General features: G+C 45.3%; 1 protein-coding gene across 1 annotated transcript in view; it reads left to right on the top strand.

The window, feature by feature from the left end:
- NEDD4 (NEDD4 E3 ubiquitin protein ligase) overlaps positions 1 to 27,490 on the top strand; it is a 1,239,834-nt gene that overhangs the window by 321,685 nt on the left and 890,659 nt on the right. The window contains exon 7 of the mRNA XM_069222425.1: positions 21,364 to 21,425. Within this exon, the coding sequence (XP_069078526.1) occupies positions 21,364 to 21,425 (62 nt within the window). The remainder of the gene's footprint in view (positions 1 to 21,363; positions 21,426 to 27,490) is intronic.

Below are 27,490 nucleotides of genomic sequence, written 5' to 3' on the forward strand. Positions count from 1 at the left end.
AATGTGACTACAATGTTTACCTAAACAAACAAGGAGGGATCCACTCATCGCAACTGTCCCTTCTACCACAAAAGATTTGGCATTGGGCAATACACAACATTATTCACATGGTAGCACAATACATTCCAGGACTACAGAACCAATTGGCAGATGTTCTCAGCCAAGATCATCAACAAACACATGAGTGGGAAATTCATCCCCAAGTGCTTCACACATACTTTCATCACTGGGGAACGCCAGACATAGACCTATTGGCCACCAGCGAAAACGCAAAATGCTGAAACTTCGCATCCAGGTTCCCACACCCTCTATTCAAGGGCAATGCTCTATGGATAAGCTGGTGAAGGATATTTGCTTACGCTTTTCCCCTTCTCCGGCTCATTCCATTTCTAGTCAACAAACTGCGTCAAAACAAACTCATACTTGTAGCACCAACGTGGGCACGTCAACCCTGGTACACAACACTGTTAGATCTGTCAGTGGCACCACACATCAAACTCCCCAACAGACCAGATCTGTTAATGCAAAACAAACAACTGATCAGGCATCCAGATCCCAAAATACTCAGTCTAGCAATTTGGCTCCTGAAGTCTTAGAGTTTGGATATCTACATCTTCCAACAGAATGTATGGAAGTAATTAAACAAGTAAGAAAACCCACTATCAGGCAGTGTTATGCAAACAAATGGAAAAGGTTTGTGTTTTACTGTCACTCTAAACAGATTGCCCGTCTTTCAGCGTCAATACAAGTTACCTGCTTCATCTGCAAAAAGCAAATTTAGCCTTCTCGTCCATCAAAATACATCTCACTGCTATTTTGGCCTTTTTGCAAAATATACAACACACCTCTCTGTTTAGGGTCCCTGTTATCAAAGCCTTCATGGAAGGATTAAAACGCATCATTCCACCAATAACCCCTCCAGTGCCTTCGTGGAACCTAAACATTGTACTCACACGACTCGTGGGTCCACCATTTGAACCTATGCATTCATGTCAGATTCAATACCTAACATGGAAAGTTGCTTTCCTTGTGGCAATTACTTAATTGAAAAGAGTTAGTGAAATCCAAGCTTTCACTATTCAAGAACCGTTCATATAAGTACACAAACATAAAGTGGTACTTCGAACAAACCCAAAACTTCTACCAAAGGTAATATCACCGTTTCATATCAATCAAACAGTAGAACTCCCAGTCTTCTTCCCACAGCCAGACTCTGTAACAGAAAGAGCGCTGCATACATTGGACATTAAAAGAGCTATAATGTATTACATTGATAGAACAAAATCGTTTAGAAAAACCAAACATTTATTTGTGGCGTTCTAGAAACCACATACTGGTAACCCTATCTCAAAGCAAGAACTAGCTAGATGGATAGTAAAATGCATCCAAATATGTTACCTAAAAGCTAGCTATTAGTAAAATCGAAAGCACATTCCACCAGGAAAAAAGAGGCAACAATGGCTTTTTTAGGGAACATACCAATGATGGAAATCTATAAAGCAGCCACTTGGTCAACACCCCATACATTTACCAAGCATTACTGGGTAGATGTGTTAGCAACACAACAGGCCACAGTAAGACAGGCTGTACTAAGAACACTATTTCAAGCAACTTCAACTCCTACAGGCTGACCACCGCTTATGGGAGGCAAAACTGCTTTGTAATCTATGCATAGCATGTGTATCTGCAGCTACACATGCCATCGAACGGAAAATGTCACTTACCCAGTGTACATCTGTTTGTGGCATGTTCCGCTGCAGATTCACATGCACCCTCTGCTTCCCCGGGAGCCTGTAGCCGTTTAAGTTAAAACATTAATTTGTACATATGTGTGTGTAGCCGAAGAGGAGGAGTCACTCGATCCTGTGACTTGAAAACACTTCTTTGAAGAAAAACAACTTGTAACACTCCGAGCCCAACACTAGATGGCAGAATATGCATAGCATGTGAATCTGCAGCGGAACATGCCATTAACAGATGTACAATGGGTAAGTGATATTTTCCATATATATGTGTGTGTGTGTGTGTGTGTGTACATATACATTTCTCCTGTGGGAAAGCAATCTAAAAAAGGAGTTAATACTCATGTGCACTATCACCGAGAGGAGGAGTCACTCGATCTCGTGACTCGAAAAACATATTTGAAGAAAAACAACTTGTAACACTCTGAACCCAACACTAGATGGCGGACTTATGCAAAGCATGTGAATCTGCAGCACTACATGCCATGAACAGATGTCTACTGTGTAAGTAACATTTTCCATGTATGTGTGTGTGTGTGTGTGTGTGCGTGCGTGCGTGTGTGTGTGTGCGTGCACAGCCAAGCTAGATAATTAAGAATAAAAATGCATCACCGTGGAGATCGAATCCATCTTCATCCTTATCAACATCAAGCAGAGGAACTCCGGACGGCTGCGACAAGAGAAACTTCCCCAATGGGATCTTATTGGCCAGTGCGTACACCCCAAAAATGAGTTCCTTTTGCCTCAGTGCCAAGGTTCCTCACCTTATATACTGTAAACATACTCAAGAGGAAGATTCTAGCAATCGACCCATCCCTTCAGTTATTGATTTCAAATGCTGGCAGTACTCGGTCTGCGTCGAAAACACACAAAGTAACAGGCCCTGCCCCAATGAGCATCCCAGAGACAGAAGAGCAGTACTTTTCCTTAATGAAAACATTCCCAGGCTGAGACTCTTATCACGTCAACCGCCCACATCCCCCATATTATGTTCCTGCACAGTGTAACCCGGTGCTGGTGAGAAAAATCACAAACACGTTCTATGTGGAAAATAAGCTTGGTGTGGAAAAACCCTGTGCCTCCGATGAGATGTCACCTGAAGCTATGCAAACAATGGAGTCAGTGGTTAAATACAGATAGCATTATACTTCACCTTTTGACCAGTGACTCTCATAGCATACTGGTCTAAAAGTAACCCTTTAAGGACTAAACAATGCAATCAGGTTAGGTATTGATTGTATACAGCAACATAACATTATTAAAATACAAATCACTAGGAGTATCCCACCTAAAATGGACCTAAGTTGGCCCAAATAAGGAAGCCAGCTGAATAACCAATCCCACCACCCTTTCGTCCTGTTTTACTCCCTTCACCAATTTATGCAAAATTTCAACATGGTACTGGATGAATTTAAAATGGTCTGACAGGTTAAAGCACCACATGCCCTAAACTTCTGAGCAGCCATGGTCGTGCTTTAACAGTAAATAGTCAATGGTGGCCCTGTTTTGTAAAGCAGCTTTTCTGGTACTTTATATATCTAGCAATAACTTGACTAAATCAATAGATGTGTTATTGATGTTCTTGACTATTAAACATGCTAATTTGTTAATAACTCAAATATTATAAACTGGTAACCCTGGAACTCCTACTATAGAAAGACTTAAGCTCACTTATTCTGACTTAGATAACTAAATTTCAGAGTCACAGTCTTTGCCTAACTGAACTGCTTCCCTTGTGGGCGATTAGGTAATACAGAGTGAACTCGAAACATCATAAGTCCTAACCAGGTAAAAGCACACAGTCCTCTGGTTATACCCTGGACGGCTGAGACAGGAGAAACTTCCCTGATGGAATCTTTTTGGGCAGTGCATCCACCCCCAAAATGAGTTCCTTCTGCCTCAGTGCCAAGGTTCCCCACATTATATGCCTTAAACAAACTCAAGTGGAAGATTCTAGCAATCTACCCCTCCCTTGGGTTATTGATCTCAAATGCTGCCTGTACATTCCCAGGCTGAGACACTCTTATCACGTCTACCGTCCACATCCCCCATGTTATGTTCCTGCACAGTGTAACCCGGTGTTGGTGGAAAAAAGCACAAACTTTGTGGAAAACAAGCTCAGTGAGGAAAAACCGTGCACCACTGATGTGACGGCACCTGAAGCTAAGCACAAAATGAAGTCAGTGGTCAAGATGGAGTTGGTGGTTAAATACACATAGCATTACAATGCCCCATGACACTGAGCACATACTCCCAACAATAAAGCTGGATATCAGTAATTTTAAGGCATGTATATTTCAGCTCGCTTACTTTTTTCTATTTTTTTTATCCTTTCAGCCAATTTCTGTGCTCTTGGAAACCCAGACAAACGCAGTGGTCCTGCTCTGAAGCTATTGTATTGAAAATTCATCGAATATTATTAAATATAAATGCAAGTTTTGGAAGAATGCACACTTTTACTAAATTGACCTATGTATATTGATAGTCGGAGGTTTTGCCATTTTTAAGGCATTCAGTACCTTTGCTATAGATTCTCTTTCCTAATCATATCCCTGTTGTGAAAAAAGTCTATACCCAAATATTCCATTCCTTTGTTTTCTAGACTGATGGGTTTATCTGTGTTCAAAGTGATTCCCTCAGTTTTCTCATGGTGTATAGCATAACCTAAATAAGCCTCAAATGCATTAGCTATTTGTTTAAATTTCCGGACAGTTATAACCAGCAGTTTAATGTAAATTAACAGGTCATGTGCGTATAGTGCCACTTTTTTCTGGAACCCCTGCACCCTAAAAGGGATTATTTCCTCATCTGACCTAATTTGCTATTTAGAGGCCCAATGAAAAAGTATAGTTGAAAGTGGACAACCCTGAGGACTACCTCTTTTTATGAAAACTTTGTCAGACACAAGATTGTTTATCATAATCCTTACTGAGAATTTAAGAAATGCAACTTTAATTTAGTTTATAAAGTTTGGGGTGATACCAAAACCTGTGGGCATCCCTAAAGATATCCCCAGTTTACTTGATAAAAATTCTTAGCAGCGCAGCTGCTCCTATTTGCTAGAGGAGAATAGCGATTCTCCAAATTTAATGCAAAGAGAATATGAATTTCATTAAAGACACGGAGGCTAACATTATGCATTTATCCTTTAATGCTACTCTACTCAGCACTTGAAAGAACATTACATTGCAAAATCAAAGGAAATCTACAATAGAATTTTGGTAACATATGAATAGACCATGCACAGAGTTTTCTTACTCTTTCAAAATGCGCAAGATGATCATCCAAACTTGCTCCTATTTGTTTGGTAGAGGAGGAAAAAGAAACATCCAAAAGGCAACACTTGAGGCGAAACACTTTAGAGAAGCTGACCTATTGGTTATTATCTGTAGAGGAAAAAGATATTATCAGAAAATGTGTACCATATGACACGAATACCATGGAAATACGTCAAATAAATACCACATTATAATCAAATTTCCTATATAAATTAATGTATTTACTAATCTCATGTTATCTCACTTTTTTTTTTTTTACATAATTTTTTCAAAGTAATTTGAAACTCCACGAAACTTGGAAGGATGGTGGGATTCAGATTCTCTTTGCATTAAATTTGGAGAATTGCTATTTCATTACAAGATCAGAGGCTACCATAATGCATGTTGGCAGCCCTTCAGACCCACAACAGACATGGTCTCATTGGTCTACAGTAATATATAGCAAATGTGGAAGCACTAGACCAATAATCTGCTTTCATGATGTCTTCCAATCGTCTCCCTTTCTAAAAGGTTTGACCAGCTATGGCACCTCTTATGGAGTGAGTACAAAAGTTCAAATGGATACCATGCATAGTCCATTTCACCCACCTTGAAATGGTAGCGGTAGTAACTGCTTTAAAGGGTTTGACAAAATAAATCAGTATTTGGTTAACACCACCAAGACGAAATTCACTCATACGGGAATCATTCTTTTATGCAATCCACTGCACACAATTTCTTTCACAAATCATAACTTAGGTAAAAGATTGTATCCACCATAATTTTTGTTCTTTAAGTAATTTCAAAGGTCACCCCAAAGGGGTCATAAATTGGGTTACTTACCTCTAATGCTTTATTGCCTGAAACTCTTCAGCAAGAGATCAGGCAAAGTGAAGAGGCTAGTTTCATGGTAAGTTTCTTTAAATCCAAAAATCTATTTCCTGGCCATGTAGAAAACATGGTGAGAACCACATTGACATCCCAAAAAGTTGGATATCTTGGTCTAGGTAGTCTTCTCAATCTGATAATTTTAAGCATGCAACTTATCAAAACATTCTTCTCTACACTCTTGTCATTGATCATACTGTGACCTGCAGAGATTGCAGATCTCTAATAGTTAATGGTTCTAAAACTAAGATCCCTATTAAAGTTATCTTCCAGGAAGTTAACCACCTCCACAATAGGAGCCTCCCAAGGATCCAAGTTCCATTCCATGCATGAATATTCCCTTGTCTTTTGAATTCCCTTATAACTATATCAGGTTCCAGGAGCCCAAGATTCCTGGAGGAGCTCTTCTGCTTTTCCCAAAAGACCCAACATGTCTGAAGATCTCCTGATATTTTCCATTCAAGAAGGTTCAAAGTCCCTGTTGGGACTAGAGCATGTTCTTCTCCATCTATGTCTTTCAGCAGATCCTCCATATCAGGAAGAAAAAATCAAATGTCGCAAGCGAGGTCTGAGGTCATTGCGAACCAGGCCTGGGAAACCCAAAATGGAATTACTAGAACAAGGGAGAGTCTCTCTTGCCTCACTTTCTGAAGGACCCTCTGAATCATGGCGAAGGGAGGAAACACATATACTTTTGTCCCTTTCCATCTCTGAAACATTCTCAGCTAGTTCTTCTGGATCTGGCATCCAACTGTAATACCTCTTCAGTTGATATGTTAGTCTGTTCGCAAGGAGGTCTATCTCGAAAGTGCCCCAAAAGTGGACTAGGTTCCTGAAATACTCCTTGTTCAGCTTCCAGTCGCTGAAAGTCCTTAAAAATCTTGAATTTCAATCTACAGAAACATTTGCCTTCCCTGCCATATACTCCACCTTCAAGTTGATTTTGTGTTTAAGCAGAATAGCCAAAGTTTCCTGGATAAAGCTGTTAGATCCAAGGATTTGTCCGCTCTAAGCAATTTATATAAGCTACTGCAGAACCATTGTCTGAAACTTACGAGAGCATAAAGGCATGTAGATAATTCATTAATAATTTATGTGATTCAGCCTCTCTGTTTTTTTTTAACCATAATCCACCAGTTTCCTGTACACCCAAACAAGCACCCCAACCACTCAGACTTGTATTTGACTCTAGAATGAAATCTGATGAACATCCAGAGATTGGACGGCCATTCCATGCTTCTAAATTCTCTAACCACCAAGTCAGTTCCATTCTTGTTTTTTGATCTAATGATATTGTTTCCCCATACCATAATCCTCTCCAATGAGCCCTTGCATTTTTATTCTTTGTAAAACACAATAGTGTAAGGGGCCAGGAATTGCTTGAATACAAGAGGATAGAAGATCCAAAAGTTTTGCTAGCTCTCTCAGAGTAAAAGAGTCTTTTTTTGAGGACATAACTTATTTCTTTGCTTATCTTGGTTATCTTATTTAATGGAAGGAGCAAATCACCTTGAACCATTGTGAATCCTTAAAACTCCAGAGACTAAGAATGGATTAAAAAAAGGACTTTTCATTGTTCATTTTGAAACCTAAACGTACCAGTAATGGCATAACCACGTTTGAGTGTCTGTCTCTAAAAAGCTGAGATTGGCACTGAGACATGAAATAAATTATCGTACGGATGCCTCTTACTCTTAGGTAGGATGCTACTGCCCTTATCACCTTAGTGTGAAGCACCATGGTGCTGAAAAAAGGCCAAAGGGTAGTGAAAGAAACTTGTAAAGGCACCTTGCCAGGTGAATTGAAGGTAAGACTGGCATTCCTTGTCCATGGAAACTGTAAAGTAGGCATCTTTCACATCCAGCTTCACCAACCAGTTGTTTTTTAGTAACATGTCTCTTGCAAGATGGATCCCCTCCATTTTAAAGTATCTGTACAGTAGGAACATGTTCAAGTTCCTTAGGTTTATGATGGGTCTCCACCTTTTACCTTTCATCTCCACTAGGAAAAGAGTACTTACGAAAACTGTTCTTTTCACTTCTTCAATAGCCCATTTTACCAGCATAGAGTTCACCTTCTCTTCTATTACCTTCTGTTGACCTGCCTTTAATGGCAGTTCTTTTGGAGGGACAGTTTGGAAGGGTGTTTCCTTAAAATCTGTTCTGAAACCCTGCACGGTTTCTAACACCCAAGGATCCTGGGAAAAGGAATCTTGATACTCTGGTTTCTTGAGGGACCTTGTTCTCAAGGTTTATTTTCTCTTGTGCCCACCATAGGGATAGACAGTTGAAGATGTACTGGCTTGATAGCCTCTGCCAAAGCCTCTTTGTCTATAGTTATTGTACTGAGACCTTTGAAATCCAAAGCCAGCAGAAAGTCCCTTTCTGCCAGCCCGGCCAAAAACACCTGCATTGAAACCCTTGCACATGTTGTTCTGAGCTTCGAGCAGTAAAGGTTGCAATGTATTTGCCCAAACTTTTCACTATATCTTCTCTGAAAAGAAGACCCTTCAAGTTTTCTGAGGCTTTCTTTTCCGCAAGATCCCCCAACTTTGGGTTTATTTTCATTAGGGCTGTGTTTTGTCTTTCAGCAGTCAATCAGACATTCACGTTTTTGAGGAGAACCATGGCACATTGGCTTCAGCCTCTCAAAAGATCCAGATCTATGGGAAGCCCCTTAAGATATGATGCTTCGAACATGTCAATAATTCTAGCAAGAGGGCCCACAACACCAAGTAGGTGATCCTGACAAAGCTTTAGGGACCTCTCAAGCCCTTTCTGGGTCTCTGCCCATTTTGAAGAGAAATTTGATAAGTTCAGGGTCCAAGTTTGGAGTAAAGCACACTTTTTCATGGATGACTGGCCTTGAACATTCTGCCCTGAGAACATTTCTTACTTCTTTTTCCAGAGGAGTCCTAATCCATCTTTTAATTAAATTGCCCACGTGTTCAAGGGGCCACCATGCGGGACTCCTGGAATTCCTTATATTGTGGGGAGAAAACATCTGCTCTTCTATAGGGTTCCTAATTATGTCCATAGAGATAGGAGTTGCATCCTCAGAGAAAAGGTCATCCTCAACAGTATCTCCTTGACTTGCAGGACGCCTATTTCCACATTCTTGTCCTGCCGGCCCACAGACGTTACTTGCGATTTGTGGTAGGTCCCGAGCACTTTCAGTTAACCATACTCCCCTTCAGCCTTACCAGTGCCCCTTGGGTGTTCATGAAATTTATGGTAGTGGTTGCAGCTCATCTGCGCAGGTTAAGGGTTTCAGTCGTCCCCTACCTTGATGACTGGCTTTTGAAGGCAAATTCGCCCAAGGCTATTGTCTCCTATCTCCAGACTATGCCGAACCTCCTGCATTCACTGGGGCTCACTATAAACGTGTCACAGCTGACTCCCTCTCAGACGCTCCCTTTCATCAGAGCTGATCTGGACATAGTGTAGTTTTGGGCTTATCCTCCTGAAAAGCAAGTCCAGGATATTTGGGCTATGATTCCGATGTTTCAGCCTCTATCCGGGATTTCAGTAAGAATGACTCTGAGGCTGCTGGGCCTCATGGCCTCCTGCATCCTGCTGGTCCAATGTGCCAGATGGCATATGCAAGCTCTGCAGTGGGAACTGAAGTTCCAGTGGGAGCAGCATCAGGGGAGCCTCTCCGACATGGTCCAGATCTCGGAGGGGACTGCACTAGATCTGCAGTGGTGGTTGTCGGATCCAGATTGGATAAGCAGCAGATCTCTCTCCCTTCCCCAACCAGTTCTCACAGCAGTGACAGATGCATCACTCCTGGGATGAGGCGGCCACATGGGACAGGCGGAGATCAGAGGCCTCTGTTTTCTGTCGGAGTCCGGGCTCCACGTCAACCTTTTGGAACTCCGGACAGTTCAACTTGCATTGAAAGCATTCCTTCCCTCTCAAAGGGAAAGTGGTGCAGATGTTCACCGACAACACCACCGCCATGTGGTACTGCACAAGCAGGGCGAGGTGGGGTCGTGGACCCTGTGTCAATAGGCTCTTCCCTTCTAGACATAGCTGGAACACCAGGTCATTTCCCTGGTGGCTCAACATCTGGTGTGCTCTCTGAACGCCAGAGCAGACAAACTCAGCCGCCGATGCATAGTCTATCACCAATGGCGTCTCCATCCAGAGGAGACGCAAGATCTCTTTCAGCAGTGGGGAATGTCTTGGTTAGATCTGTTCGCCTCTGCAGAGACTTCACAATGTCAGATGTTTTGCGCATCGGAGCTTCCAAGGCGGCACTAACTCGGCGACCCTTTTTTCGTCTCGAGAGGAGCTCAGGCTTCCTTTACACCTTCCCGCTAATACCACTTCTGCCCAGAGTTCTGAAGTAAATCAGGCACGATCGGGCCCAAGAAATCCTGGTGACTCCAGACTGTCCAGTCTCTGCTTCCTTGCGTGGAGATTGAGTGGCGGCAGTTGACAGCTTTCGACCTTCTGCCCGAAGTCTGTGATGTTATGTTGGCAGCCAGGCATAGCTCCACCAAAAAGGTATTCGCCCGTCGTTGGATCAAATTTGTGGCATGGTGTATCAACAAATCTGTTGATCCCTTTTCTGCACCTCTCTTGAAGGTCCCCCTCTTCATTCTCTCTTGCCCAGCAGGGCTCTGCTTTGGGCACCTTCAAGAGTTGTATGTCTGCCGTCTCTGCCTTTTTAAGACTGCTAGACCAACCTGCTCTGTTCAAATCTCCCATTGTTAGGAGGTTTCCTAAAGGACTCACCCACATGTTCCCTCCTATCCGGTTCCTAATGACCCAGTGGGATATGATCTTGGTCCTCACATATCTCATGTGTGCCCCTTTCGAGCCTCTCCAGAACTGTCCCCTGTGGCTCTTGAGTCTTACACTGGCCGTTTGGGTGCCATCACCTCTGCTTGCAGAGTGAGTGAATGCCAGGCACTCTCTTCGAAGCCACCATTTCTAGCTGTCCATCCTGACAAAGTGGTGCTTCGTATCAGGGCAACTCTCAAAGTGGTGACCCCTTTTCATGTAGGCCAATCAAGCATCTTGCCTACTTTTTACGCACCCCCACATCCCTCTCATGAGGAGGTGAGACTCCACCACCTGTATGTAAAAAGAGCGTTGACTTTCTACCTCAATCGTACCAAAGATTTCCGGTTGGAATATCAACTCTTTGTTAGTTATATGGGTGAGAAGAAAGGGAGGGCGTGCAGAAGAGGACCATCTCCCAATGGGTAATCCTCTGCATCAAAATGTGCAATACTTTGGTGAAGAAGCAACCCCCTGAGGGTTTACATGCTCATTCCACCAGAGCAACTGCTGCTACCACAGCGTTAGCACGCGGAGTCCCAGTCCTGGATATCTGCCAGGCAGTGATGTGGGCATCCCTGCACATGTTTACTAAAAATTACTGCCTGGATAGTCAGGTCCACAGAGACGGCTACCTCAGCTGTTTGGTCCTCCAGGACCTTTTGGTGTGGTCTTAGTTTGCAGCCCACCACCAGGGATGGTATTTCTCTGGTATCAATTCTAAGGTAAGGAATCTGCAACTAGAAGTCTCTATCAGATTAACAAGTGACTGACCCTCGGTAACAATATATCTGGTAGAAAAATATTCTAGTTGCAAATTCCTTACTGACCCGCCCATCCTTCTCGCTCTGCAAACTGATTTTTAGGGACAGAAACTTCCCTTTAAGGGCCCTAGTTTTGGCACACCATTCTCAGAGTTCTTCATGGCTCCGCGCTACTGGTGTGGAAAGTTGTGAAAAGAAACTGACGTCAGCGCGCTGGGGTGGCACCTATATATGACCACGACATCATCACGGTGACCATGACTCCAACGACGCACGCAGAGTTGACTGACGCCACCTGACGGCGTGCAGGTGTAGTGCTCGAAGAAAAATCTCACGATCCAGTCTGATGCCTGGGGGAAATTCTAAGGTAAGGAATCTCCAACTAAAATATGTCTCTACCGGATATATCATTACCGAAAAAAGTAACTTGTTCATTAATGCGGGTTTGCTGTGTCCTGCCACTCCATAGCAGGATTTTCCCAGATTCCTCACCATACTTACTTTTGTAAGTTTCTAGCTTGCTACTTGCTATGATTTTTTTTTTTTTGTTAAATCAAAACCCTAAGCTGCATTTGATAGCTCTGTGCTAGTCTTTGTATATTTCTGCCTGATCTGGGTCTGATAATTACGTTTCCAACCTCCTGATCTGCATTAAGAGCAATTCCTCATCTTGCCTCTTTGTTGTTGTATGATAACAGCCCACTTAGGAGTTTTTCCCATCTAATACACTTTGTATGCATTGCACACCTTTATTTACAAGGCAGCTACCCAAACTGATGAAAAATAAGTATTAGTATTACACTCTCAGTCTTTTTCCATGGTCCATATTCGAATTTGAAGGCTTCCCATCTAAGACTAGATCCAGATTTACAGAGATGTAATCCGAGAGATGCAATAGGCTATATGTAATCTGAGTCACTTTATCTACACATTTTTGATCCGCTAACCAATAATCAATCCAGGAACTACAGCCATCTATTTTTTACTATGGAACGAATATCTCCTCTGATAACCTGTTTGTGCCCTTCAAAGCATACCAGTGGCTTGGGGAGACTAACCCTCCCAAGCCATGTAACACCTATTTCCAAGGGATAGGGTATTGCCTCCCTCTCCCACATGAAATTGTTTGTTTCTGCTTTCCTCTGCCTGAGCCGGTCAAAACAGCATGAGGGCAGAAACCTTTCTGAGGGGTGGGAGCAGCGGAGGTTGCCCGGAAAACCTCAGAAGACTGGTAGGAGCAATGCTGGGGGTCCTCTAAGGACCCCCAGAGTGCCTGGAATCATACAACCAATACTGGCAACAGTGTTGGGGTATGATGCCGACATGTTTGATACCAAACATGCCCAGGTTCGGAGTTACCATTATGTAGCTGGACACAGGTAGTGCCCTGTGTCCAGTACACAGGTAAAATGGCTTTCCCACAAGTCCATTGTAATGGAGCCAGAGCTCGTAGGGGCGCCTCTGCTCATGCAAGGGTGCCCTCACACATAGGTACCTGTACCCTGCCCTCTGGGCTTGGAGTGCCTACCATAGGGGTGACTTACAGTGACCTGGTGCAGTGACCTGTAGTGAAAGGGTGCACGCACCTTTTCACGCAGGCTGCAAATGCAGACACATTTTGTATCGGCTTCCATGGGTGGCACAGTACATGCTGCAGCCTGTGGGGAACTGGGAACGTATATGGGGGGGCCAATTATGGGGTGTGCAAAGTCCTAAGCAACCAAATTTAAAGGGCAAGAGCACAATCACTGGGGTCTTGGTTAGCAAGATCCCAGTCAAAACACATTAATAGCGGACAAAAAGTGGGAGTAACCATGCCAAGAAGAGGGTACTTTCCTACAGTATGTATGACCTGTATGTTCAACGTTTTCCTCCTGACCAGTTGTAGGAAGCTGGCTCTGTATATACTAAATCAAAATGAGATATAGTGTGTACAAGTCTAGGGATTCCCCAGAGGCTTAACAGAGGCTAAAGTAGACAATAATAATGCTCTCTTTTGTGGTAGGGTGGTCGAGCAGTTAGAGTTATCAGAGGGTAGTGCAAGCCATTTGTTGTACACACACAGGCAATAAATAAAGCACACACTAAACGACTAACTCTGTCGATGTTTTTTATAGCAAAAAAATATATTTTGTTACTTTATTTCTAGAAGCACAATATTCAGTTTGCAGGTAACGACATTTGCAAGTAAAGTAGGAAGCATATGTGTCAACACCACTTATGTGTCAACACCACTTTGTTTCACTTTGGCAAGTTAAACAGTTTTCAAGAAAATAGCAAATATCTGTTTTGAAAGTTGACAGTACAATTTTCAAAGACAGTAGTAGGGGGGAAGAAAAGTTAGTACAGTTTTGAGGTAAGTACAAGACTTACAATTCCAGTCTCGGGGATTAGGATGTCCACAGGTTGGGGCTCAAGTTAGCCCCAAACACCTACCACCTTCAACACGGATCAGCCGTTTGCAGAGGTCAAAGTTGATGCAAGATTTAGAATGGGCTCCTAGCGGGGTTCGGGGCACTCGGTATAGGATCAGCCAGCAGGTAAGTTCCCGCGTCTTCAGAGGGCAGAGCTGAGGGGGTTTAGGTGAGCACTGGAGGGGCCACAGGTCAGCACCAAAGACAGACCCTCAGTGGCACAGGGGCGGACGGAGGCAAGGTGCAAGCTCAGTGTCAGGCTCCCAATGCTTTTGAATAGGGGGACCCCCAGGGGTCCCAAGTAGGCTGTAGGCCGGGTCCAGGAGGTCTGTTCAGAGAAACCACAGGCTGGGCAAGGAGGAAGGGCACCTGCTGCATGTTGCTGCACCGAGATGTTGGGTTCCCCAAGGCTAGGGGGTTACGGGTGCAGGGTAACTTTTGCCTTCAGGTATCTTCGCTTGGATCCTTCACAGGTGGGCGAGGAGCCCTCTGAGTTTAGTCTGCAGGCGTCATTGTGTTAATCAGGAGGGGTCAACCCAGGGTGGACACAAGGTCAGACTCGCTTGGGGACCTGCTCTAGACTGTTGGGCCACCTGGACACGGGCCATGGGCGTCAGGTGCGATGTGGGCAGGGCTTGCTGATCCGGGGCGGTTCTGGAGTCCTTTGCTGTAGTTTCTTTCTAGACAGGGCTGCTGTCCGCTGGAGATCTTGGTCCTCTGGTGTGCAGGTAGTCCTCTTGGGGCTTTTAAGAGGTCGCGGGGCCTGCCGGATGCATCACCTTTTTGTAGCAGGGGCCTCACAAGCTGGAGCAGGCTGGTAGGGCTGGGGCCTAATCAGTTGATGTCTTCAGTCTTCAATGCTGGGAGTCATGTTAACAGTCTTTCTTCCTTCTTTCTTCTTGTTGCCTTCTTGAGGTCACCAGGAATCTGGTGAGCTTGGTTGAGAGAGGCCCTTAAATCCTGGATTTAGGGGCATTACTGTTTTAAAGGGGCAGTAGCCAATGGCTACTGTCACTGAGGGTGACCACACCCTTCTGGTGCCCACTCCCTTTGGGGAGGGGGACACAAACCTAACCCTATTGGTCCCTGTCCTCTAAACCAAGATGGAGGATTCTGCAAGGAGGTGGTCACTTTAGCTCTGTACACCTTACGGGTGGTCCTAGCTGAAGTGGTCACTCCTTGTCTTTCCTAAGTCTCCTGCTGGACTTGCCGCCAAAAGTGGGGCTTCGTCCGGGGGCAGGAATCTCTACTCGCTGGGGTGCTCTGAGGCAGGTATTATAGTTCCTGCAGGGGGGAGGAGTGAAGCACCTCAACCCAGTGCAGACCTTGTTTCTGGCCACAGAGAGCACAAAGGCTCTCACCCCATGTGATCAGAAACTTGTCTGGAAATAGCAGGCTGGCACAGACCAGTCAGTTGTGCTAAATTGCTGGGGGCATCTGTAAGATGCCCTCTTGGTGCATTTTTCAATAAATCCAACAGTGGCACCAGTGTGGGTTTCTTGTTTTGAGACATTTGATACTAAACTTCCCAGACATCAGTGAAGCCACTATGGAGCTGTGGAGTTCGTAATGGCAAACTCCCAGCCCATGTACTCTATATGGTCACACTGCACTTACAATGTCTAAGAATAGACTGAGACACTGTAGGGGCATATTGCTCATGCAGTGGTGCCCTCACCTGTGGTATAGTGCACCCTGTGTTGGGGCTGTAAGGCCTGCTAGAGGGATTTCTTACCTATGCCACAGGCAGGGGTTGGTGGGCTTGGCACTTTGAGAGGGGTGCCATGTTGATTTTGGGGGTCATTATGATGATGGCAGGATACACCGCCAAGAACAGCACTGACAGGCGACGGAAGACCGCCAGCGCGGCGAAGCCCAAGCCGGCACTAGCGGGAAACAGGGCCTTTACATTGATGCCAGCTTGAAATGGAGTTGGCACCAATGTGGCAGTGCAGCAGGTGCAGCAGCACCCGTCGCGCATTTCGTGAAATGCACGATTGGGTGGTGCAGGGGCCTCCAGGAGGGCCCCGAGTCACCCATTCCGCCAACCTTTCCCTGGTGGTGTAAACCGCCAGGAAAAGGCTGGTAAATTGGGATTCATAGTCCGCAGGGCACCGCTGCCCTGTCGATCTGAAACACCGCCAGGTGGTGGAGGCGTTTGCACCATGGCGTTTCCGTTACGGTACTACCGCGGTGGTCCGCCCACCACCATGGACCGCCAGATTCATAATGAGGGCCATAGTCTTTCTTTCCCCACCAACACACACAAGCTGCATTGGTAGTGTGCATGTGGTTGGTGAGAGGTCCCCAAGAGTGGCATAATACATGCTGCAGACGTTGGGGACCTTCCATGGCCGCAGGTCCCTTGGTACCATGGGAACCTTTTACAGGGGACCGAACTGTGTGCCAGGGGTGTGCCAATTGTGGGAACAACGGTACAGTTTTTGGGAAAGAACTCTGGTGCTAGGGCCTGGTTAGCAGGATCCCAGCACACTCTCAGTCAAGTCAACATCTATATCAGGCACAAAGCATGGGGTTAACCATGCCAAAAACGGGCACTTTCCTGCACCACCATAAACACATCTTTATTGTGCACTACCTCTGAGGTGCATATTGCAGTCTGGACCCATTGTTGATTAATGATTTGAGTTCTGAATTCTAACTACATCAGGGTGTGTTTCATGTGTGCACCATCGTCTCTCAAAAACTCTACTATAAATCTTGTTTTTTTCTTCACCGATTCATATTCCAAATATTTAACCTGATTGAGTGTTTACTCATATTGACTCTCCTTTGGACTGTCAGTATGCATGTGACTTTTCTTTCTGTTAAAAGAACAGATGTGTGAAGATTTTTTGTTTTTATGTAGTTTTTAGCCAAAGTGCTCACTTAACTTAACTTCTGCTAATTCATAACATCATAGATTTAGCTTAATAGTTCATACTTAGCTACATAATTTGACTAATTATTGTGCACTTGTTAAGTATCTGGGAGCTCTAGGTTGATGTGCTTCAAGAGACACTGCCCAAAGCTCACAGCACTTTGCCTGATTTGATGTCCTGAATCAGTTTTTCCTCTTCAGGCTTCAAAATGTACATCTTATTTCATAATGCCTTTAGAGATGTTGGAATTTCATCAGCACTTTAGACCCCAAACATTGTAGCTCTGCCTTTGTCTTCCATGCAAGCCATTGTTTTTCTTTTGTTGCGTTGCTTAGATCAGTTCTAATTGCACAAGTAAAGTTCCCGAAAGTTATAGACTTGGGTTTTAAATCTGTAGATAATCAAGTCTTACACAAGAAAAGACCAAAGTCAACCAAGAATTTCCTGGATCTTTTCCTATTTGCATTAAATCCATATGCATTTGTTAAATCAATAGACTCCATTCTTTTGGGATTTCAGTCATTTTCCTCTTTAAAAAGCAATTGTGCATTAAGATGATTAAGAATGCCTGTGCCGTGGAGTGTTCAGGTACATTCAATATTTTGATCGTATTCCTTCTACCCTGATTTTCTAGCCTCTCAAGTGTCTCTTGCATAGATTTTTCTTGGGATTTTATAATGGCCATATCCTGTGAGTTTTTTTCAACGTCCTAATAGGTTCTTATAATTGTTACATCTAGAACTTGGTATTCAACAAGAATGTGGTACACTGGTTGCTCTCCGATATATACTAAAGTTCCTCCTCTGTACCTTTCAAAATGTTTTCTAGATCCTTCAAACTGGAACCACCAAATGATTCCGTATATGAACTGATGATAGTTCCATCTCATACAAGCCCTAAATTGGGTCAACCTCAACTCCCAAATGAGCCTGTACACTATACTTATCGTGCAGTGGAATTTCTTTGTATATATTAAAAGCAGGCTGATTACTCTATTTTAATGGGGGTCTATTTTACCAGACTCCAAATCCACATAGACACCTGAGCTTGCTGGCTCCTGAAGATAAACCACTCCTGAGCTCACTAGCTTATGGAGAGAAAACACTCCAGCATCTTCCACCCCTGCCATATCTACTGTCTCTGCTACTGGCCCTGCCAAAGCAACCCCTGAAAGTCTGCCTGGCCTGACTTCTGGAGACTGAGGTATCCTGGTGTTCAAGAGGTAGTGATTTTCCCAGTTTGTATAGTTTTGCCCTTGCCACTGCCTCATACCTCCTGTGACTCATTTGTGATCCTAAAAAAAGATCCTAATGAAGGCTTTGGCTTGGGTTTTTTTTATGAGGTTTCTGATATCTGTTTTTATTTGAGGGATAACATTTGTGGGCCTTCCTAGGCTTACTACCTGAGGCTCTGTCTGCGAATACCTTTGAAGGCAAAGAAGAATTCGTTTTCCCAAATTACCCTTTTATAACGGTGCTAGGGATTCAACCCTCAGGTCAGTTAACCTCAATTGATACTTATTGTATGCCCATACCTTATAGGAACTGTTAAGTTATTTTTCTCTCCTCCTCCCTTTAGTTTTGGATTGAGTTCTATAATCCACTGTCGATGGACAATCTAACTGACTTTTAGGCCTTGGACCACCTGAGCCACTGTATCTTGAAGGTCTGAGGAGGAAATTAGCTGAGCACTAGACAAACCTTCAGGGAAATGCTCCCCGGCTGACATTCATTTGAAACCCGATGTTCTTTCCCCACCGTACCACTGTCTTCAGCCGCTGAGCAGTGAGGCTTCATGCTCTGTAGACTTGTGCAGACTGATCAGTTCTGACACTAAAACCTCTACCCTATAGTGGAAACCTCCATGCGTCCTTTCAATCTCTGGTGAGGTCAGTGGTTGCTCAAGACCAGACCACATTGCCAGATAGTGGAGACATAGACCTACAATGAGTGCTGACAAAGCAAGGTAACAGTTGTCTACCTTATATAAATATTTTTATTATTTGCAGTACTTGCTAGGATCTAACTCTCTATGCTGCACTGTAAACTTGAGAAGTGAGCACTCACCACAGAGTCTCAGCCTTCCGCCATATTCCTCCATTCAGTTTTGCCCTATATCATGAATTTTTTTCAAAGTATGTAATCCCAGTGTACAATGTTCTATAACTGAACACCAGCAAATTCGGTTTAGGTCCAAAACTATCTCAGAGAGTACGAGAAGTGGATAAAACCACTGACTTAGCATCAAAGACTCTATGAGAAGTCTAAAGACAGTACTCCATTTTTTGGGAAAAGGCTGTTGGCTTGCTGCTGGGTTATCAAAAAGTTCATGAGTTATATGTGGGCAAGGAAATTCATGTTTGTCACTGGCTACAGAACTATTATTTACATTCTCAGTTGGATTGAGCTCATCATAGTTATAGTACAATTTTGAAGTAGTACATATCTCAGGGGAAGGAATGTAATGGTTTAACATTTCCGACTTTCCCAAGGTAATCAATGAATTGCCAGGACGATGTTGAGTGTTCGTGAGGAAGAAGAAAGTAGAATTGATGTGTATATTGTGACAGGCTCCAGTGTTGTGTCAGAAGAGAAATGATTTGATGCAGTGTAGAATGGTGTTCTGAAAGGAGTGAAGGAGTGCATTATCTATGTATGGGGCCCTATATCTTTCTTCTGAGGCCAGTCTGTTTGTGGCAAATAGCTCGGAATCTTTTACAGAACTGAAAAATAATGTTATTCAATGGCTACATGTTAATGTCACCTTTTCATACTCACTAGTGTCCTCAGTGGTAATGGTGAGGAAGGTGGCTTGGGTGGGTGCAGGACCAGCAACCTCTTAAAAGCCCCAAGAGGACTGACTGCACTCCTTTGTGCCCCCGGGCACTGGCTTTCCGCCAGCCTTTCCATGGCGGGGTGACCGCCATGGAAAGGCTGGTGGAACCCTGAGTTGTAATCGGCACTGCAACGCTGAGTTTAGTGCCTCTGTGGCTGAGTACAACTCAGACCGCCATCAACTCGTCAGCAGCAATTTTCTTGGCGTGTCTAATGGAGCCGACTGCAATGTGGCAGTGCAGCGGGTGCAGCAGCACCCGTCGCACATTCCACTGCCTGTAATTCGGGCAGTGGAAAGCGCGATGTGCATGGGGGCCCTGTACTGCCCATGCCAAGTGCCTGGGCAATGCAAGGGTTCCCAGGGGCCCCAAGTCTCCCATTCCGCCAGCCTTACCATGGTGTGTAAACTGCAATGGACAGGCTGGCAGATGGGGACTCGTAATCACCAGGGCAGCGCTGCTTGCAGGCTGCCTTGGCGGATTACAGCTGCCGGGACTGCCAGGCTGCAGGTTGGTGGCAGTCTGGCGGTGTCGGCGGTTGGACCGCCAGGGTCCTAATGACCCCATATAACATCATACTATATGTGCTTATCTGAAACATGGGACAACTTTATTCAAAACATGTCAATACTGTCCTGCATTACCCAACTTTAAGATAAGTTTTACAGACTGGGAACAATGTACATGTTTAAGATAAACATGCAGAAAGGAAGGAAGGAAGAAAGAAAGAAAGAATGTATGTTTTTGTGGACCTCGTTTATTTCAGGATTTATTAGCAACAAAGAAGGGAACTATTTTCTCCTTCAACAGAAACACGTGAAGGAATATATTTCTGTCTTGTCCAGTAGTTTGCCCTCCACTGCCAGCACATTTCGTAAGATAGGTTAACATTCCTTATTAGAAGCCTGTGATCTCCTTAGCCCGTTCCCAGTAACTGCCACAGAAATCCTAGCCGAACTGGTTCGGACACATTTTTCACCTAGAATGATTTTCACCAGGTTGACGTAACTAACCTGGTGAAACCCCTTTTTGTAGTAAAAATATTTTCTTCAGATTGGTTTTTCTACCCCATGTTTAAACGTTGGGCGTTCTCCCTCTTAACCCGACCACCTCTGTTCACCTTCAGCTTTTCCTAGTTTTTTCCCAGACCTTTGCAGGCAGGTTTAAACTGCCTTTACATCCTCTGGATCATTTCAATCTCCCACTTCCCACCTCCCTTTTCCCCAAGTACAATTTATATCTGAAACCTTTCCAGCTCTGCCCAATTTCATCCTCAGATTCCACCCTTTCTTACCTTTGCTTTGCTTTCCTCTACTTTGTTCCCTGTGTTGTTGATCTCTTCCACTCTACTCGGGTCATTGTGAAAAATAATTGAAAAGAAAAAACATTGCAGCCTTTTCGGTTTCATTTCTTTAAAAAAGTGTGTTTACAGTTCTATTTGTTTTAAAAATATCCCTAAATCCTCCTTGTATACTTTATTAATGAAAACAATCGGGTTGTGGCTGACATTATTATTGATTTTAGATATTTGTTTAATGACTGATTTGAGATGAGTTTGCTGTGTTTCACATTATTTAACCTTATTGTTTGGAATTAATTTATCCATTCTATCCAGACTACATAGTACAGGACATACTTACCTCATCCATATTTCTATTCTATTTTCTTAATGTGCAATATGTTTCTCTTTTTAGAATGGATTATGCCTGAGACAAAGTATTTTGATTGTATAGTATTTTTTATTAAGACGTTTGATGTTAAAGATGTATCCTGAAACAAATGTTTCTTTTCAGACAGAACACCCAAGAATGGAGAGACCATACACATTTAAAGATTTTATTCTTCATCCTAGAAGGTAAAGCAAAGTGACATGGGTATAAAGGGTTCTTGTAAATATAACTGAATAACATGAATTCTGTGATGTTCGTATCTGTCCCACATACTTTAAATCCCCAAAAGAGACCTCAATTTATATGGTGGGTACAAAAAGAAGGTATATCTAGCTAAGCATTAAGAAATGGAAATTGGTGGCCATATGATAGACAGTTCCATTACAGTTGCATACAGATCATATCTCTTATGTGCCTTTTATTTTATCCTACTAATTTTTCATAATTAAACGTTTCTGCCTTTTTAAAGGCTCATTTTATTTCTTGGTAATAATGAGTGTAATGTGCCATAATTGTGTTCTCTTGAGTATTTCGTGCGCAGGTTGTTGCTTGTTATCTATACCTACTCTCCATGCAATGTTGTGTCCTGCCTGCCTCACAGTAGCAGAAGATGACAATTACTACCAGGAGGGGCAGTATAGGATCTTTTTTATTGCCTCACTTTAAATTATCCACTCCTTACTAGCAAAAGCTGTACGGTAGATAGCGAAGAAAGTGTATTTTTGTACTAATCTAGGTTTTGTCAAGCTGCTAATTTACTATTTATTTTATTAAGCATCTGCGCATAGGTAAAATGTATGTTAAGACATTTTACACTCAAGAAGAACTTTTTGGTACTAACACCAGGCATTGTCAAGCCCTAGTTGTTCAACTTACCTCCTCATTTAACAGAGACTGTACTCTATAATATATATTTGTGCCAGTTTTGCAATGTAATCCTCAGCTCTGAAACTTTCTGTCCCAGTTTTCATATGGGCACCTTATATAAAGGCTTTTCCAAAGCTTCCAGATGTTGTTCTAAGGTGAATACAGATGGTAAATACCTGCAACTAGGGATCTTTTCAGTTAATCTGTTTGACAATTGCTTTTAGGGCTCCAAGTATAAAGAAGAACATGTAGTTTTTTGGCCTACGCATAATGACATCTTACAAAGCAGGAATTATAGTCTAATCGCACAAATCACATGCCAACTCACTACCTCAAGTGATCGTTTAAACAAGATCCTATCTGAGCCTATTCATATCTTATCATTATGTGTCATAAAATCGGGATGTGGCTTAACCGCCGACCAAGATGGCCGTGTGGTTTTGAAGCTCCATGCTGCCTTGCCGAACATGTGCTGACCGACCATCCAGCCCTACCCCCATCATCCAGCTGCTGACCTAATCACCACATCTGGTGGAGGGGGTCATGCCTCAACACCCATTGGCGCCTGGGACTGCCTTGCTGACTGACGTGGCCGGACACGGCCCTCGCAGGGCCTGCAGTGACAGGGACTGCAGGGGGAGCCTGAGGGCAGGGCCGCCGTGGCTTGAGCAGACTGCCTTGCTGCACTGGTGGCTGCTGGCTGGAGCTGGGGCTCGCCTCCTTTGTCTCCTCTGCGGCCTGGATGGGCCTCGCGACACTTTGGGCCCGTCTGACGGAGGACCCCACCCAGACACGACTGGCGGGCTCGCTCAAGTTGGCTGGGTGCGTCCGGCTACTGGCCTACATCTTAACAGACTGCCCTACTCCTGAGCTTGACAATGGCTTCATGCGGTGAGTTCCTCAGGGGCCTGTGGTCCTGACGCGACCATACTTTGACTCCCCTACAAATAGAATCCCCCTCCCGGGGCCTCAGACATTCTCATGAGAGGCATAACCTACCTTTCCCCTTAGCTACATCTGGGCAAATTGTATGTCAAGTTCAACACACATGCACGCTTCTTGGTGCTGGCGCTCTTTCTCACACTCAGAGAGCCCTAGTACCCACGTTGACCATCACTGACCCCATGGAGACTGTACATAGTTCGTGAAGGTCTGCCCTTCCCTTCCCCAGCAGCGAATGTATACTTTTGGGCCCAGAGCTCAGCAGAACTTCTCTACTATGCATTATGGGTTGCGGAGACCCTAAACAAGGACAGCTTCCAGCTGCAAGGCATCCAGAACGCCTCTGCACGCCTCATCTTGGACATCCTCCGCCACTCCCACATCACAGACCACCTGAGAAACCTGCACTGGCTCCCAGTCAACAAGAGAATCACCTTCAAACTCCTCACCCACACTCACAGAGCACTGCACGACACTGGACCAGAATACCTCAACAGACAGCTCTCCTTCTACACCCCGACCCGGTATCTCTGCTCCGCCGACCTTGCCCTCGCAACCGTCCTTTCTTTATGCTCTCCTAATGAAAATGGGAGTCCCTCGTGGTTTCAGAGACCTTATTAAATTATTATTTATCAACCCTCTGGCACAGTCACGCGTCAACGGAACACTCTCCGGATCGTTTACTGTGACCTGCAGTACCAGCCAGGGCTGACCACTCTCCCCTTTATTGTTCATTCTTTGCATGGACCCCAAGTTCCATGCAGAACTACAACCGGTGGTAGATCATTCTCGCACCTCGCCGCTACACTCTTCCCACCCAGCTGCACCAGACCAAAGACCTCCTTACCTTCAGTAAACTTCTCAAGATCTGACTGTTATAGCAGTAGCAGCTCCCCCCCCTCGTCCTTCTCCCCCTCTCCTTCTCCTCCCCTCAGCGCCTTGAGATCGTCACGGGGGAGTAGTGCGCTTTACAAATTCTTGATTGAGCTCTTGTTTGACTCCACTAAGACCCCCAGATGGCAAGGTCAGAAAAATCTATGAAGTTGGAGGCAGCTGATGGTCACACATCTGCTGTGCAACTTGAGTGTGCAGCGGCAATAATGATGGAACGCGAGGCGGGCGTCAGAGCAATCGACTCACACTTTGATGCCCTGACCACGCTCCTCGACAGTATACACAAGCGCCTAGACAGACCAACACCAGACTGGATGAGTCAGAACGTATAATATCTAATGTGGCCGAGGCATCAAGCACTGGGCAAATGGACACATTTGTAGAACAACTCCTGACAGCCCTATTGGGCAGGGAGTCTTTTTCAGATTCCTTTTGTCGTTGAAAGGGCTCACCCCTCCCTAGGCCCCCTGGCCAATACTAGGCTCACCTCCTTGCCCAATAGTTGACTGCTTGCTCAATTTACGAGACCTAGATACTGCACTTGGCGTGCGATAGAGGCCCACTACAATATCCAGGAATGACATTGTCACTCTTCCCTGACTTTACTCCCATGGTCCTGGAGGCAAGATACAAGTACACAGAAATTAAAAAGTTGCTGTAGAAATTTGGTTCGCGCTACAGCATGCTTTATCTGGCACATCTGCGAATTGGACTGAATTTCACAACCCACATCTTTAACTCCCCCACAGATGCCGCACAATTCTGCCAACAGCACAGATTGGGGCTAGATAGCTCTGGACATTGATCTTTGAGCGGCTCTCCGAGCCTCACACAATTAGACTCACAAGACTCCTCTTCTCCATGACTATGGCTGCCTTGAGGACCACGCCTTGCTGAATTGACTGCCTCTCCGGGAATATGGCTGCTCTGACTGTCCCATGAGACATATATCTGGATTGGGTGCATGATCCATCCACTTCTTATACTCTTGAAATGGCGAGGTTTCACACAAATGGAGGGTTGCTACATCCCCAGTGTGTACACCACACTTTTGGTTACTTTCTATGAAGCTGATTGGGATTCACTGAGGTTTTTCTCCTCTGGTGTGGGTGGGCGGTTGGGGAACGTTTGTATTGTTGTGTTTTTGTTTGATGACTGCATGCTTTACTTCTGATGGATACACCTACCTGTGGATTCCTCACCAAAAGAATTCTCCCCTCGTGCCAGCCTCAACGGAAATTTCTTCTAGCTCTGCACGTCAACGATGACGTCACAATCGCCCGACTCCACGCGACGCCGTATGACGTCATCTAGGCAATAAGAAGCCCTCGTCGACGTGCAGGCGTCATTTCCCTTTTTTCCGTGCCTCCGAGTAACGTTTTTTCTTCGAGGCTCACAGGGAGCTACAGTTTCGAAAGACCGTTACAATGTCGCAGCCAAGGAAATCCGGCTTTAAACCATGAAACCAGTGCGGGGGTCGGATGTCAGTTACCAATCCCCATGAGAATTGCCTCTGGTGCCTTAGCTCCAACCATGAGGTCGAATCATGCGGCTCCTGCCAGCGCATGAACCCAAAGGCACTCAAGGAAAGGGAAGCAAAATTGTTCTTGCCCCGTTCCAAGAAAAAGAAGGAGAGGTGTCATCGGAGGGAGTCCTCTTCAAGATCCTCGAGATCCCATCATCGCCATGGTGACTCTCAGCGCCATCACGATTCCTGGTGCCGATCGAGTAAGGGACAGTACAGGTCAAGATCGGCATCTCCGTCAACTCGGCGCCGTCCGACGTGTGAGATTAGCCCGACCGTCACCCCTCCACCTCCTACGACCCCGACTTCACCTGGGTCGGTTTTCGAGGTTGAGCCTTCCCAGAGGCCAGAGGGTTCTCCTAGCCAGGAGTTACCTGGCCCTTCTTCGGCATCTATGCCGGCGCCGGTGCCGGTGCAGCAATACCCGGCTTTTCCGACTCCAGGAACGGATCCTGCGGCGTTTTTGAACGCAATGTTTAAAATTTTTTCTTCCATGGCGCCGGGTGGAGGCCATGCAGGTCCGTCTGGCCCTTTGGCCTTTAATTTGGGCGTTCCGGCGTCTTACAAATAGACGCCTTTTACACTGTTTTTATCTGCTGCACCTGAAGCGGCGCCGATGCCCTTGATGTCGCCTAGGAGGCCTACTACACCCACTACGGTGCCGTTGGATTCGCCTCGGATCCAATCCACAGTCAAGGTTCCTGTGGAGCCGGAGGGTCCGTGTCGGACGGATCCGAGGTTCGCCGCCGACTAAGATCTTCGGCGTCGGCCGACGCCTTATCGACGCCGGGTCTCGAGTCAAGGCTTCGATCTAGACGTCTGGCTTTGTGCCTGTTGGAGGAGGAAGAATACAGCAGGCAGCACCTGGAAGAGGGTGAGATTTTGGAGCCTTCTGGAGACTTTCAAGGTCTTGATACGGCGAGTGGCATAGATACCTCCCCGGAATGGGATCTAGCTTCCCCTGGAGAGTACACTGAGGAAGCTGCATCTTTCCATGCTGTAATTCAGAAGGCTGCGGACTTCTTAGATCTCCCCCTTCCAGCTGTGGAGGTTAAGAGAAACCTGTTGACAGAGGTTTTACATCCAACATCTGTGACGGCAGAGCCTCTCCTGCCTTTTAATGAGGCACCTTCTGGATCCTATCAAAGACATCTGGAGGAAACCTGTGTCTACAGCTGCTGTCAACAGGGCGGTGGCTCGACGCTATCGGGCGGCACCAGGTGATCCTGTTTTCCTCTCCAAACACCCGACACCGGAGAGGTTAGTGGTTCAGGCCTCCTGTTCATCCAGGTCCTCTCCTGGCTTGTTTCCCAGAACACCTGCGGACAGGGAATCAAAGAAAATGGACCATACTGCTAAAAAGGCCTTTTCTTCTTGTAGTATGGCCTTAAAGTCATCCAGCGCGACCTGCATTTTGGGACGTTGCATCCATGCCCTTATGGAAGAAGCGAAAGGCCATCCGAACTTGTCCCAGGAAATGTTTCACTTACTGGCGGACGCTCAGGCGGCAGCGGCACGACCATAGTTTCTAGGCGACAATCTTGGCTGCGTTCGTCTGGCTTTTCTTCAGATGTACAGGCGACTCTCCTCGATCCGCCCTTTGATGGCGAGAAACTCTTTGGGACAAAGGCAGATTCTGCTCTAGAACGATTTAAGGAGAGCAGAGCCACAGCGAGGTCACTAGGGCTTCAGTCATCTGCTTCATCCTCCTTTAGAGCTTATTGGAGGTTTAGGGGTTTTGGACGTGGCTCCTTCTTTCGTGGCAGATTTCAAGGACCACCACAAACTGCAAGCACCCTGCCATACAGAGCTTTCAGGGGCAGAGTCCGGAAAAGAGGAGCCACCCAGCAGCACTCTGCCTCTTCCTTTTCCTCAGGAAGGGTGCAGCAAGGAAAGCAGCCGTAGTCCTCCTCCACTCCCTGTCCACTTGTCTCTGGTAGGGGGGAGACTTGCCCATTTTCTTCCGAAGTGGGAGGTTATAACATCGGACTCCTGGGTCATCGACATCGTGAAAAAGGGGTA

This window comes from Pleurodeles waltl, chromosome 3_1 (genome assembly GCF_031143425.1).
Source record: "Pleurodeles waltl isolate 20211129_DDA chromosome 3_1, aPleWal1.hap1.20221129, whole genome shotgun sequence".
Classification (NCBI taxonomy): Eukaryota; Metazoa; Chordata; class Amphibia; order Caudata; family Salamandridae; genus Pleurodeles; species Pleurodeles waltl.